Source organism: Solanum dulcamara, chromosome 12, assembly GCF_947179165.1.
Source record: "Solanum dulcamara chromosome 12, daSolDulc1.2, whole genome shotgun sequence".
Taxonomy (NCBI): domain Eukaryota; kingdom Viridiplantae; phylum Streptophyta; class Magnoliopsida; order Solanales; family Solanaceae; genus Solanum; species Solanum dulcamara.
The window spans coordinates 23,510,816-23,526,553 of record NC_077248.1 but is presented as its reverse complement, the minus strand read 5'-3'; the positions used below and the strand labels follow the sequence as shown (position 1 = coordinate 23,526,553).

General features: G+C 37.5%; 1 protein-coding gene across 3 annotated transcripts in view; it reads left to right on the top strand.

Moving 5' to 3' along the window:
- Positions 1-11,003: 11,003 nt before the first annotated feature.
- The window catches only part of LOC129876881 (uncharacterized), a 29,818-nt gene continuing 25,083 nt past the window's right edge, over positions 11,004-15,738 (top strand). For all 3 annotated transcript variants that reach the window (XR_008763432.1, XM_055952359.1, XM_055952358.1), the window contains exon 1: positions 11,004-11,191. Coding sequence is in view for 2 of the 3 variants with exons in the window: in XM_055952359.1 (XP_055808334.1) it covers positions 11,080-11,191 (112 nt within the window). In the remaining variant the exon portion in view is untranslated. The remainder of the gene's footprint in view (positions 11,192-15,738) is intronic.

The window sequence follows — 15,738 nt, the reverse complement described above, 5'->3', positions numbered from 1 at the left end:
TAATACGATCTTTTAGACACTAAAATTGCTAAAAATAAAGACAAAACAATTTCAAAATATAAAAAAGAAATATGGGACCCACTCCGAGGATTCTGGAATTGACTCCGTGAAAGAATCCAATTCACCTCCCTAAATTTGTGTTCCAAAATGAAATATAATTCGATACTTGGAACAATGAAAATTTGAACATGCATCAAAATCACAAATTAAGCTAAGAAAAGGGGTACGTTAGAAGGTTCAAGCTCGACTTTACCTTTAACAAAGGTTCCCGACACTATCCAATCACCACGACAGATTCTCCAAGTAATTACATATAATCTAGCCATTAAATCACTAAAATACTACTTGATGCGGGAAAGAAATCAATATTTGAAGTTGGGAGAAATAACAGATGAATGGGTATAAGATAATCCCCCATGCATCACAAAATAGACCAAAAAGGTTTCTTAAGAGACCACCCCCTAAGAGGTGTTCTTCGCTAAAGCAAGACCCATGCCGCTAAAATGGGGGCCAGTTTAGCGAGTGGACTGTCACTTTCGTGACACCCACATAAGAGTCTGCCTCGCTTTAGCAACACACCTGGTCATTTTAGCAAGTGAGGGTCGTTTTAGCGAGCCAGGGTTCTCTTTAATGAAGGCTCTAAACATAACTAGTGCAGCTGAGTTTTAGAAGTGCCCAAGTCTTCGACGTGATACTCAAGATTCATTCAAAATCCCATGCAGGAAAAAAATACAATGCTACCCCATAAAATACGATATTTCGGACTCAACGACACTGTGAAAATTTTCATACGAGATCATTTTTGTAAAAATGAGTGCCACACTCAATTTTCATTTTTAGCCAATTTCACAATGGACCTCGGGATTAGACTGCAAACCTCAAGAACTACATGAAAGATCATTCTAGACCAAACTTGACATCTTAGAAATAACCACGCTGAAAAAAAATTCACCGCAGCGCATTTTCCAAGAATGTTGACAAAAGTCAAACTTAGGCCAAATTTCAAAGGCTAAAACACCTAATGGTACAAATTAGCTATGAAAGCCTCAAGAATTGTGTCGTTTATGGTACTAGCCTTAAATGACCATTTCATAGTTGATGGAACTGTTAGAATTTTATTCTGAGGTTATTTATCTAAAGTTATGACCGAAATCAATTTTTTAATTTTTAAAAGATCCAAATCGGGGAAACGTGCATAAAATCCAAACAACGATTAGGAAATCAAACAGTCAGCACTATTAAGTCATAAATGACTTGGGACCGGTTTAGGAATCCTCTAAATGATGAAAAGGATGCATTACCACAAAATGACCATGAGGATCATTACAGGATCCACTAATTGCCTCAAAGGGCCAAATGGTCAACTTACAAAAGGGTAAACGTAGTTCTTGAACTTGGGCTATCTAGATCCCTCGTTTACTCTCTACTAAATACTACTTCCCAAAAATGCTATCCATATAGCTCATAAAAAATATATGTTAAGATTATTATGAGTCTTGCTCAAAATCTCTTTCTATAACATATCTTGCTGTGAGATTATGCTCAAATTTATGAGACGAAGCTCAAATCTTTCTTTCTAATATTATATGCTAAAATTTCTTTCTAAAAAATATCTTTCAGATCATGAGAAAGTTTTAGAACATGCATAACTTGTGATTTCTCAAAAATAACTTTCATAATAACATAAAGGCTCTAAAATCATGCTTTGAAATATAAGCTTCAAGAATCATAAATAAAAATTATGTCATGAAATAGTAAATATGAAAATGAAAAACCTTGTTAAGCATAAAAAAACAATACAATAGACAAAATCCATAATCATGAGTAAGTAATTCAAGAAATGCAATTGGGTCATAAAAATGCTGAATTTGAAAGTGTGTTTATATACCCTAACCATAAAATTGAATTCATGTAAACTGATGAATCTTTGACATGGGGATGAAAGGAATTCCTCATTGGAGTCCTACATACCTGAATCGTAGGAATTATTAGATAAATGCTTTGAGCTTGGAACCTTATAGCTTCAACTTGAGAAACTCTTGAACACGATTTCTTTGAGATGAAGTTTCAAGAAGAATTTTGACTGAAGATCTTAGAATTCTTGAACATAATCCTCAACTTGGAGACTTTAAATCTTGCAAAATTGGAGAATTTATTTCTTGAAGTTTTTGATCTTTAGGAGAGAATTAGTGATTTTGATAGTTGCTATACATATAAGGATGTTATTAAGTTATAAGATGATTAAGAGAAGTTAATGAAAAGTAAAAGGGAAAGAATACCCTCTAGGAACGTAAGAAGACTAGGAAAATCGAAAAAAATGACCTTTTAATGAATCCGTCGGCCAAATCGGCAATTGGGAGGCACCATCGCCAAAATATTTAGTTTTTTTTTTATGGGAACAGACCCTACACGAGGCTCCCACCTCTCGTGCACAGTCAGGGGTTGAGCATCACCCCCAAGCCTTAACATAAAATAAAACAGAAAAATACAAGGAGGGGGACATAAACCTTACCTCCGATCCTATGTTGGTTCATAAGTCGGCTAACCTATTAAGGTCGGCTAACTCATCCCCGTAGCAAAAGGAGCTATCTATAACTAGAAAGCAGTAAACCTATGAGAGGACTCATCCCGATACAAGTCGACTAAAAAAGCATAAATGAGGGAGACTCTCCCCTTCCATGAGAAGACAAAAAAGTAACCTACACTAGTCCTATTCAACTATGCTATGTACCATACATAGCTAAATTGAGGAAGAACAAGTATATGAACCTTCTATCTCGCATGGGGTGAAGAAGCTCTTTTCATCTTTGCCCTTTTTCGTCTTGTCGTACCAAGTAAGTCCAAGGGAAGTATGCAACAGCATCACAATCATGATTATCAGCTAAGGAGGATGAAACGAGAGGAAGTATATAGAGCTATAATAACCAGCAACGTTGGAGTTGTTGTTGAAAAAAGGAGTGACTAAAGAGCAGCAAATTGTAACTTGTAGGTGATGCAGCCATGGCATGAGCAGTTGCTTGGGTGTTTTCTTGCATTTTGCATGATTGTACCTACATACCCACAAACAAACAAACAAGGAGCTCAAAGTGACTTGGAGCTGCTGCAAGAAGGCCCCTGCATGAATGGTTGTTGTCTCCCTTTGTTTGGTTCTTTGTGGACCTGCACAAGGAAATAGCCAAGGAATCAAACCAGTGTGTGGGGGTTCTGTGGTGCCCATTGGAGGGCTCCTCAATTGCAAGTAGATGGAAGTTGAAGATTGTTGGTGTTGGATTGTTGTAGTTGTAAGGTTGCTGGTGTATCTTCTAAGCTCCAAGGTGCTGTGGCTGGTTGCAACTCCTCTTGTTGATGGTGTTTGTAGCTGCTACATTCCACAGCTGTGAATTTGTTGTTACTTCTAATCAAATTCAGCTTCAGCACTCTGTGGCATGATATCTGCAACTGCAGCTTCATGGATTTTGCAGCTTCTGATGTTCCAGCAGCCTGCATACTCAAATAAACAACCACACAAACAAGAACAATGGCCTCCCAGATTAGACTCCCATAATGAGTGTTGATGGGTGCTGCTGCTGCTAGGAGATTTAACAGATGGTGCCTTAGATATTGGAGGGTTCTTGTGTGCCTGCACAGAATCCAAGAGGGCTGTTGCACGTGTTGTAGCATGGTAGCTGTTGGCTGCATCTACAAGTGCAACCATGCACTTTGTAATCCCTGCATCTACAAAGAAAAACAACCCTGTTGCCACTGCTGTTGCTGCAGCTGTAGCCCATCTGTTGCAGGTCTGTCTTGATGTTGCTTTATGTTCTAGTGAGTGGTTGTATGCTGAAGTACTTGTTCTTGGGGATTGTAGTTGTGTATTGTACCTGCACAAGTAAAAGAACAAGAAGAAAAGTACCTCCAATACTCCTGCACAGCAAACACTATGCTGTGGTTCTGCAGGTCCATTGTGGACTTGTAGTTTGTCCTTGTATGCTGCATGTTGTTGGAGTTTTTGTGTGTTGTGGCTTGTAAACATGTCCCCAACTATAACATGCTTTAATGTATCTCCAGATACCTGCAAATGCATAGAGACAAGCCAACAAGACCAAAAACAAATAGACACCAAGCTCCTCATTATGCTTACGTCGGCTAACTTTTTCAAGGTCACTCGACTAACGTTTCCAATTATCCATTTGAGGTGGAACTTCTTGGGCCTTGTAGTTACTGTATTTTCTGTGTTCTTGCAACATTTGGAGGCCTTTTGGACAAGCTGGAAGCTCCAAGTAGTGAATTGCTCCATTTGAAGACTTAAGTCGGCTAACTTTTTCAAGGTCGCTCGACTAACGTCTCCAATTATCCGTTTGGGATGAAACTTCTTAGGATTTGTAATTACAGTATTTTCTATGTTCTTGCAACATTTGGAGGCCTTTTGGACAAGCTGGAAGCTCCAAGTAGTGAAGTGCTTCATTTGGAGAGTTAAGTCGGCTAACTTTTTCAAAGTCGCTCGACTAACGTCTCCAATTATCCGTTTGAGGTAAAACTTCTTGGGCTTTGCAAATACTGTATTTTCTGTGTTCTTGCAACATTTGGAGGCCTTTTGGACAAGCTGGAAGCTCCAAGTAGTGAAGTGTTCCATTTGGAGACTTAATTCGGCTAACTTTTTCAAGGTCGCTCGACTAACGTCTCCAAATATCCGTTTGAGCTGAAACTTCTTGGGCTTTGCAACTACTATATTTTCTGTATTCCTGCCTAGTTTGGAGTCAATTTGATGTTTCATGATGCTTTTGTTGGGGGCTGCAGCTGTGGCCTGTGCTGGAATTTTGATGGCTGTTGCTGCAGCTGTAGTCCATCTGTTGTAGGTATGTCTTGATGTTGCTTTATGTTCTAGTGAGTTGTTGTATGCTGAAGAACTTGTTCTTAGAGATTGCAGTTGTGTATTGTACCTGCACAAGTAAAAGAACAAGAAAATTTTTGCACAGCAAAAACTGTGCTGTAGTTTCTCCTTGTATGCTGCATGTTGTTGGAATTCCAAGCTCAGTTGCTGACACTCCAGCACCAGCCCCTTGATGTAAGTTCTGGTTGCATGGAGGAATTCCACAAGCTACAAGCTCCAAATGGTGAAGTGCTCCATCATGCCACTGCTGTAATATGCAGCACACATAGCTGGCCCTCCAACTGTGGATTGATATGTTGCATGTGTACAAGTTCCTGCACAGTCAAAAAGTAGAAGGAAAGGAAAGAAAAAGAAAAAGGCTACTCTAATCCTAGGTAGGTAAGATGCAGGGGAGACTCTCCCCTTTATAATGGTCCTAACTGTAGAACCTTCAAAGTGGTTATCACTAGTCATATTGATATCCAATTTGAAGAGTAAGTTAGAACATTGAAGATAAAAATAGTTCAAGGAGGTTGTTTGATCCTTTTTAATCTTTTTCTCCTGAAGTTTGCCATCCCTATCTTTTCCAGCTTGATGTAGCCCTTGGTGGAAAATTCTCATAGGATTTCCTTCCATATGCCTATCCCAATATGTTTTAACAGTATCCAGGTAGGTATTAATATCAGCCACCTGTTGTTCATCCTGGTCTCTAATGTGACAGTCCACATCCTGATTCCAGAATAGCCAAATCTTGTTATTAGGATTATGACAGGCATTATTCATTCTAACCTGATTTTATATTGGTTGATCTGTGATTGATGAGCAAATGGTTCAAGAATTGCCAACATAGAGAGACTATGATAATCCTTGAGTTTTTGGAGTCTATCTAAAGCACCTTGAGTATCAATACTCCTTGCATTCCAGCATATTGTATTCATCATCAAGGTTTCATGGATTTGGACCTTGTTTTGATGCCACTCTTACAAGTAGCATTATCTGAACTGGTGGAGATGTCTTGTTTCTTTTTCTTCTTGTTCTGATCTTGCTGACCCCTGGGTGATAAACCCTTCTCCTCAGTGACCTGCAGCACCTTCTCCTATATTGTAGTATCTGTGATATCCTCCAATGCTCTAAAGGGAGAGGCACTAGTTTCCTCATCCTCATCTTGAGATTGTTCCCTTTGGTCCAGATCCTCTTCATCTTTAGATTGAATAGGTCTGTATTCATCCTCATTATCATCTGATATGGCTCTCTTATTAAGAACACACACTTCAGTAGAACTGGATTGAATTTGAAGAGGTGTCACATGAATCCCTGCTTGTTCATCAACCAACACATAGTTCACTCTGTGTTGTGTTTTTCCAGAAAGAGATTTTTTTTGTTTCTAAGCTAACTTTTTCTTCATTGCATCCCTCTTCTCCTTACTCAGAGATAGAGTATATTTATTATTCAGGAGCTTAGTAACTGCACCCATATTTCCTTCACAGCTATTTGGAGATTCTGCACCTCTCTTATCCATTTCAGTGAGCTGTAACCTGTGTTCTGGAACTTGTTGAATATCATCTTGTTGCCATTGCATAGAGGACCTTATTTCTGTTGGAAGAGTGTTGACAGGGGTTCTAGGATCTTTTCTATGTTCAGCCAAATTTTCCTTCCCCTTGGTTTCCCCTTCCTGCAGATTAGTGGTTTTCTTCTGTATTCCCCCATCCTCACCTCCACAGACTTCATCAGCCACAACAGTAATACCATTTAAGACATTAAAGTAATTGGGGGAGCCATGGGGGTGTGGGAGCACTGAGTCAATACCTGGGATTTTTCCATAGGCATTGTTGCATTCCACATTGTTCACAGCAGTACTTGGTGCACAAATAGCTGTAATATTTTGCTCTTTTTGTTTGTCTGCAGGTCTGCTACTTCCAGTACCATATAGAACCTGCTGTATAGGCTTATGGGGGATGGGATCCAATGTTGTATGGGGAGTAGGGAGTAAGCTCTGGACTCCAGAGTCTACATTACAAGTTTGGTTAGTACAAGTATTAAATTTAGAGCTATTAACCATACCTGCCTGCTGTGGAGTTTTCCCTTCTCTGCTGATGCTGATATTATGCTGATAGGGTGCTGAAGTTTCCCCTTTTGTCATGTATACTTGTGTTTTATGTTGTTGTGGTTGTTGTTGGTAGTGTTGTTCTTTTTTTTTACCTTTCCTCCTTTGAATTTGCCAACCTGCATGTTCTTGGTCTCTTTTTTCAGCTGCAGCCCTGCTAGTATTTTGTTGTTCCTTACTTTGTTTATCTTCTTGGTGCTTTAGCTCATTTTTCTGTTGTTCCTTATTCTTGTCAGTGCTGTCCTTATCTTTGTGTCTTGCTTCTTCTTCTTGAACTTGCTTTTTCTGCTTATCCTCATCCCTTCTTTTAACAGTACAAACATGAATGGTGTGACCTTGATGTTTTCAGTGTTGACAGTAATCTGGCACTCCTTCATATTGAATAGACTGCCACCTTCCTGCTCCATTTTCATCTTCACCATAGCCCATCCATACATGCTGTGGTCTTTCTTTTGTAAGGTCAATTTGTACTTTGACTTTGGCAACACTACCCCTTGTTTTCTTGTAGGTTGCCAAATCCAAGAACAACACCTTTCCAATTGGGGACAGTAAAGGGGTTACCACTTCAAGACGATAACAGTGCCAAGGTAGTTCTGGTAATATAGCCCATATAGGAACCAGAGAGGTTTCTTCTTCAGGCTTGAAGGTGGGGGTCCATAGATGGAGTCTCATAAGCTGTCCATTTATGTACATTCTTCCTTTGGACCATACAGTAGAGTGATCATATTCATTGTCCAAGTCTATGTACAGATGCCTAGAGTTAAAATGAGTAATTTTCACTCCTCCTCTGAGCTCTGTTTGCAAGATGAATTCCTTTCTAATGGTTTCTATCTTAGGCATAGTATTAGTGAATTTTCCTATCAGAGTATACTTACAATCACTAGCCAATTTCACCAAGAAATCTTCTTCTGTAAATACTATAGCTGGATAGCCTTGTTTTATAGTAATTTTGGGGGGTGTAATATCAATAATGGTTGTTTTAATGGCTTTTTGGGCTCTTAGCTTAGTAGCCAAGGTCTGATGGATGACAGGATTTGGAGGGGTTGGAATATTAGTAATGGGATGCTTGTTTTGTTTGACATGTAACTGATTAGTAGGGGACACCACATGATTAGTAGAAATAGAAGTATTAAAAGTTGGAGCTATAAGTTGGTTTGGATATTTGGGACCTAAATTGCTTCCAGTATTCATAGTAGCAGATTTATTATTGGATTTGAAAGCATCAAAGTTATTAGACACTTTCATTGGGTTACTATTAGGAACATAAGGTTTTTGGACATGTTGAAATTTCACATTGAGACCCCTGCTCAACTGGGCAGTTTGTTTGGTTTTTTCAACATTTCCAAGTAATATGTTCCCCTGCTCCTTGTGTTTATCAACAAGATCAACATCAACATTGTGAGTAGAAGTCTGCAGTACTTCATTATTCTTGGACATAACAAGATGCATATCAGTAGACTTAACAGTAGCTGCATTAGCTACATTTTCTTTTTGAGTATTATTATCAGTTAGACTAACTTCATGAAATTTGACAGTATCAATATGCATTTGATCAACATTGTGATTATGACTAGTACGTTCTATTATATATTGATTGAAATAGTTAGAGGACTTACCTGGAGGAACCACTATAGGGGCACTGTTCCCTTGCTTAACAACGAAATTCCCCTTTGAATTTTCTTTGGGGACTTGATCATACTCTTCAATGCCTTCCAATGTTCCCATTCTATTTTCTTGTTGGTCATATTTATCATGATCCATCGCACCAGTTACAAATTCAGATTGAAGAACACTATCACAGTGTTCTTCATTAAGATGAGTGTCTTTGCGACTTTTTGAGTTTGAGCTTGTTGGTTGTGATTCGAGGCACTCTATATAGCTTGGGAACCTCCTAACACCTTGATGGACCTTTTGGAATTGGTCTTGTGCCAATTGGTTCACTGGAGCTCCGGCACCCCCAAAGTCGTCTTGACGACTTTTTGAATTTGAACTTGTTTGTGGAGATTCGAGACATGTATTATTGTTAGAATGCCTCTCCACACTGTTACGCACCTTTTGGTATTGGTCTTGGATGAATTCAGTCGCCGGAGCTCCGGCGACTCCATTGTTGTCAGAGCTCAAATGGGAATTCGAAATAATTGGAGTATATTCGAGTTGGCGCTCATGGCTGGGAGGATGGGAAATAGCTTGAGGATCATTTTGGTATTCATCTTGTTCAGTTTTGTTCGCCGGAGCTCCGCCGCCGACGCCGAACTGTTCGCCGGCGATGATTTCGCCGGAGATTTTTGTTCCCTGAGGGGCGCCATATCCTTAAGAACAGAGCCCAGGTGGTGTGATGACTCGAATGTCGCCGGAACCACCTAAAACGTGAAGGCGCAGTGGTTGCACAGTGGTGTCAATATGCGCCTCTTCATTGCTCTCAATCTGGACTGTTTTTGTGTCGGATTTTTGCACTGTATGTAGTATATGAGATGAGGATGCATCTCCTATATTACTTGTAACCTGCAGCAATCCACAATTTTTCAAAGCAATAATTTTTTCAGCATTCAGCAGCTCCTCCCGAGAAACTTGAAAAGTGATCTCTTCAGTATTTTGGAGATTTGAGGAGCTGTAGATGGAATCTGGTAATGTGGTAACTTTTGTTGTGTTCGTCTCGACGGAATCTACAGTTCCATCTTTCGAACGAAATTTTTCAGTATCGGGAGGTGGGTCCCACCCCATTTCCGTTTTTGTGACTAAATTGCCCTTTTAACAGAGTTAAACTAATACTTTGATGACAGAGAGATACTAATAGTTGGGTTTTTGGATTTTGAAGTTGAGATTGGAATTTTTTTTCCGCCAAAATATTTAGTGGATCTCCAAAGTGGGGATTAGAATTGCCAAATTTAACAGTTTCTAAAAATTCCAAGTCATTTCAGCAATGCAACTTGATGATGCGCCAAATTATTCGGCGATTCGCCTAATGTACATGTGCCATTGCCGAATTTTTCAGTACAGACATATTCTAGTAAAACAACCATAGCTTTCTACTCCAAACTCTTATTGATGGAGACTTGGTGGCATTAGAAAAAAGATTCATACACCTTTAATTTAATAGTTAATGTTCCATCAACAATTTATATGATGAGAGATATGGCCTTTTGAAGTTGATCCTTATATAAACTTGTGCAAAAATTTAACCGATAGAACCACAATGAAATCGTCTTAGTTTTTGAAGAAAGTTACGACCCTAAAACACAGTCGATACAGTTACTAAACTTAGTATGGGACCTTAATATATATGTATAACTTATAAATCATTGGGTTCGGGCCTATACGCATACAGAGAACTATTAGAATCTTTGCTTAAAAGTTGTGTGGCGTTACCGTGTTACAGAAAGCTGGGGTTGAGACTTTAAGTTCTTCATTATTTAATCACTTCCGCATATCATTTTAATTTTATCTTTGGGTGGAGTGTACCTACCGATGGATTAGAATATGTGTGATCATGACTTTTGGGATTTTGGGTCTTAGAAAAGTGATTTTTCCTTGTAACAAGTAAATGTTTCCTTGGAAACTATGTTTCAGAAACTAAAATTAAAGATATTTTTTTCAAGAAATCATTGCCCTTCATACTAAATCCGTGAAAGGAATAAACGACAAAAGTATACCTTTGTCTTGATTTAAGAAAGGAAAAAAGTAATTAATAGGTCAAATAAAATTTATTCATATGGAAAATTACTTTATTTTGATCCCTGAGTTATAAATATATTCTGTTTTTACCCCTATAAAGTTTAGAGTAAACATCATTAACCTTCAATTAAATAAACTGTGGGATTTTAATCCCAGGTTGTAAAAATAAATGATGCTGTTAAATACTCAACTTTCGTTAGTATGAGGATCAAAACCTAATGATTATATTAATTAAAAATTAATTATGGAAATTCGAATTATACATGAACCAATATTGGACTAAATCTATACTATAGGGACTAAACCACTATTTAAACATACTCACAAGCCATTGTAAGTATTATATAACACCCCCAAATGGGTTAGGTGTGTCTCCGATAAATGCAAGCTTCTATATAGAAATTTTGCTTTTTTGTATCTCTTCTTCTCAAAGTATTGAAGGAAAAGAAATTCAATGGCAACTGGTTATTATGGTATGATAGAAGAACTTCATGTGGTGCTAGTTGATCACGAACAAGAGAATACTACTGAAATGGTTGATTTGCTGAAGTCTTACGACTATGAAGGTGACATATTTAAAAATATATTTTTAAGTTATAACCTTTGCTTCTTTGCTTTGTGATTACCTTTTCAGAATAGATTTAACTAATATGATGCTTGTTGTGATTTTATCATCGATTACGTTTTAGATTTTATTTTTTGTCTAGTAAATATTTAATTCCTCTTTTCTTTGTTGTCGTAAGACCATTTATATACTTGTTTATGTTATTTTATCAATTAATAAATGAGTTTTGTGTGTTTATAAATAATAAAATTAGATTCTTTAGTCTTTATTCTTGTTATAAGCATGTCACACACTTGATTAGCATCATCCATAAAGATACATATGATTTTTCAAAAGGGGTCGATAATTTTATGTTAATATATGTCACTCCAATTTTTATCAGATGTTCTAGAAGTGACACAATTTTATGTTAATTTTAATTATTTAATCAACTTGTATATATGTGTTTTACACTTGATATTTCTTTAGAATAAGGAAAACCTGCTCTTTTATAATTGGCCCCGTGACAGAAAGTCGGAGGAGAAAATTAATTAAACCCATCAAAAATGATTTTTGAAGATGTTGATCTTTGAATTATATAAATCTCTTAATCACTTTAAAAAATATTGATTGTGTGGCAGAGGCAAAACAAAATTAGGGTAACGAAGAGGGAAGAGAAAGAGCAAGATAAGAACGGATCTGACCATTATTATTATTATTTACCTTAAGACAACTTTTTATTTTATTTATTATATGTAGAAAAAAAATGGGGTGGTTCAAGTTTTTTTTAAAAAAATATTTTTCTATGTCTTTGTTTCTTAATTTTTTAATTTGACAAGGATCAAAACTATCCCTGAACTTTCTAAAATGGAGCAAAAATAACCTCCATTAATTTTTTGTCTACAAAACTACTTCTCTGTTTGTTGTTTTGACGGATAAATACCCCTCACTTTAACGGAGTGCCAACAAGCACGTCACTTGAAAAAAAACTTACCATGTGGCCAGTCTACATAGGCATCCACCATGAATAATTATTCAATTTAATACCCATCAGCCCGCCCCATTTAAATCCGCCCCACGTGAATCTCCAATTTTCTTGGATTTTACTCTGCGTTGAGTGTATTGAGATTGTGTGTGGTTTTAGGTGTGAAAATAGTGTATATTAGGAGTGTTCATGGAATTTGTTGGGATGTGTGAATTTGGTGAAAATTGTATTCTTATGTGTATGAAAAAAATTGGAACGAAGGGGGAATTTATTGTTGGAATAATTAAAAAAATGGGAGGGGGATCTTCTTGTTGTTCACTGGAAAAGGAAAATGGATAGAGGTCTATGAGTTTGTTGTTATTGCGCTGTTGTTGTTGTTATGCTTTTGTGGAATTGTAAAATGAAATATGGTTCTTTTTGGTATTTTACCCATGATATTCTTTCCCCAAAAATCATGTGTGCCACCTATATTTTTTGTATTATGAGTCTTTGGTGGTCTTGTTGTATTCCCTTTTGAAATTATGGAAGATCAATGTCAAGGTCTAAGAATGGTGTCCTCTACTAGTAGAACAGGGGGTCTGGTCTTATTTTTGCCCTTTAATTTGAGTAATGATTGGGGCAAATTTTAAACGGGACAGATTAATGAGTATTAAATTGTCTGATTTTCCATGGTGAATGCTGATGTGGACTGGCCATGTGGATTGGTGGCACTACATTAAAGTGTGGGTATTTATGAGGAAAAAAATGGAGGATAATTTTCCTTTTTCCTTTTTTAATTAAAAATTTCCTTTTTAATTTGAAGGAGTCTTTTTTGTTCCTTTGTCACTCACCAAAAAAGACATGCACAACATACACCTATTATTTTATTCTTTTGATAGCTCCTATCTTGAATTTTAAATTATTTTTATTTTTTCTCTTAATTTGAAAGGAACAAATTTAAATTTACTTTGATGAATATTTGTCAAATATTACGTTTATTTTGGGTCAACTTTAACGATCATTCAATTTCTTCCTCCATTTCAATATGTTTAGACAGTAGGCAATTTTCATAACATTTGAAAAAACAAGTAAATGCTACAAAGTAATGTTCAAACTTGAAATATTTTGGTGATAGCACTTTTTATCATAATTTTATTTTTCTTTTCCTACTCTACATGAATAGATTCAATTATTTATCCTACATAATATTGTAAATAGTTTTTTTAGGTAAACCTATATAAGATTGTACACATCTATTACAATATAAGTTGTTTAATATGTCCAACTACATAAACAAAAGAGTAGCAATATAACTTGAAAATTATAATTGACTTTGTATATGAGAAACAAACAAACCCTCATGGTAATTTTGTGTATAATTTTCTTTTCTGACTTCTAAGATGCATTGATGCAGTTACTATGGTTGGTACATCTTCAAAAGCAATGACAATTCTCTCCAAAGAAAAGAAAAAAAATTGATGTGATTATAATCAACGTCCATTCACCGAATCTGGGTTCTTTTAAACTCTTAGCTCAAGCTATGGCCTTGGATATAGTTTTACTATGTAGGTATTTATATTATTCTAAAACTTATGACATCTACTATGCGAAAAAGTCAGTTATGTTTATAAATACACAACAAAAATCAACTACAAAATTTTCTATTAATATGTAGTTAAATTCTTTAGAGCTAAAAAATATTGGTGCAATTCATCGTCAAATATGAGTGAATAGCAATGAATTTTTGGTTGTTTAGTAACATTAATTATTTATTGCTAATGGCTATTTTATTTAGTATATGATAAATTATTGTTTTGTAGCATAAATTTTATAGTGCGTACTGTCACGGACTTAGACTTCAACTAAGACCTTCGTGCGGCACTTGACAACTTACTCATGAATCTTTCACGATCTTGCAAACTCAAGTAAACCTTTAAGATTAGATCGCTAAGGAAACGTTAGATTGTAAGAAAGACAAGAGAACTTTTTTTTTGAAGAAGGCTTGGTATTACTTGTAAGAAAGCTTGATTTCTTGATGGTTTGCTACAAATGAATGCCCCCTCTATTTATACTACTCCTAAGGGGCTTAAGTATAAATAAAAATTGTTATACAAGTCTTTTGATATTTACAAAGAAGTCCCTACTCTAGAATTCTCTACACACTCTAGAGAATTCCAAGTCTTTCAAGACTTCTCTAGAAGTTTCTACAAGAATCTAGAGTCATCCACTAACCTCTCCAAGACTCTAGGCTCTTCTCCCTTCTTCATGATCAAGTGGCGGGTCATAACATTCTCCCCCACCTGATGTGGCGAAGACCACGGTGCACTGCTGCTAAAAGAACCCCCGGATGTTTTCTTTAAATTGCCACAGGTCTTCATATCTCTCCTAGGTGGCCTTCTCCGGAGATTGTCCCTTCCAGTGGACTAAGAACATAGCAGTGGCCTGTTGTCCCTATTTTTGCCTAGCTTGGTAGTCCATGATGGCCTCTATTTCTCGATCATGGAAGGCAGTAACAGTGAGTGGCGCCCGACTTGATTCTCTTGGACTAGGATCATTCTTTTCCTCATAGAATGGCTTAATGACACTAGCATGGAAGACAGGATGAAACTTAAGATGCGGTGGTACCTCCAACCTATATGAGATCTTTCCAACCTTGGCAACAATCCTGAATGGTCCCTCATACTTTTGCACCATGTTTTGATGCATGCCTCATAATGCTTTAAATTGCCTTGGGTTGAACTTGACCAAGACCATGTCTCCAACTTTGTAATTCGTGGAACGACGCTTGCAGTCGGCAAACTTCTTCATCTTCTTCGCTGCCTTGTCCAAATAAGACTTGGAAGTGTAGAGTTGTTCCTTAAAGCCCCTGGCCATGTGATGAGTCCCCAAACTCTTGCCTTCAAACGCGGCCGGTAGTGAATGTGGAGTTTGTGGCTGTTGGCCTATAGCTAGCTCAAACGATGTTCGCCCTGTGGCTTCACTCCGCTGCAGGTTGTATGAGAATTGGGCTACGTCCAATAGCCTCGCCCAATCCTTCTGATGGGAGATCACAAAGTTTCTCAAGTAGCACTCTAGCAAGGCATTGACTCGCTTCATCTGGTCGTCTGTCTATGGGTGAAAACTAGTGGAGAAATGTAATTTCATGCCAAGAATCTCAAACAAATCTCTCCAAAAGTTCCCGGTGAAGCATGGGTCTCTATCGCTAATGATGTGCCTAGGCAATCCCCAATACTTCACCATGTTTTTGAAAAATAGTTTGGCAGCCTCCTTAGCAGTACAACCTGCCGTGGTGGGCATGAAGCTAGTATACTTGGAGAACCTATCCACTATGACCATAATCGTCTCGTACCCATGGGACTTCGGCAGACAAGTGGTGAAGTCCATGGCCATGCTCTCCCATAGATGCTCCGCCACGGGCAGAGGCTCCAAGAGCCCTCCTGATTGGCGCTGCTCCACCTTGTCTTGCTGGGACACATGACAAGTCTGCTCATAGCACTCAATATCGTCATGCATGCGTGGCTAGTAGTAGATTGCCTCAATCAAAGCCCTTATATGAAACTTCCTTGGATGCCCGGCCCAAAGTGTGTCATGGCTTTCCTTCATGA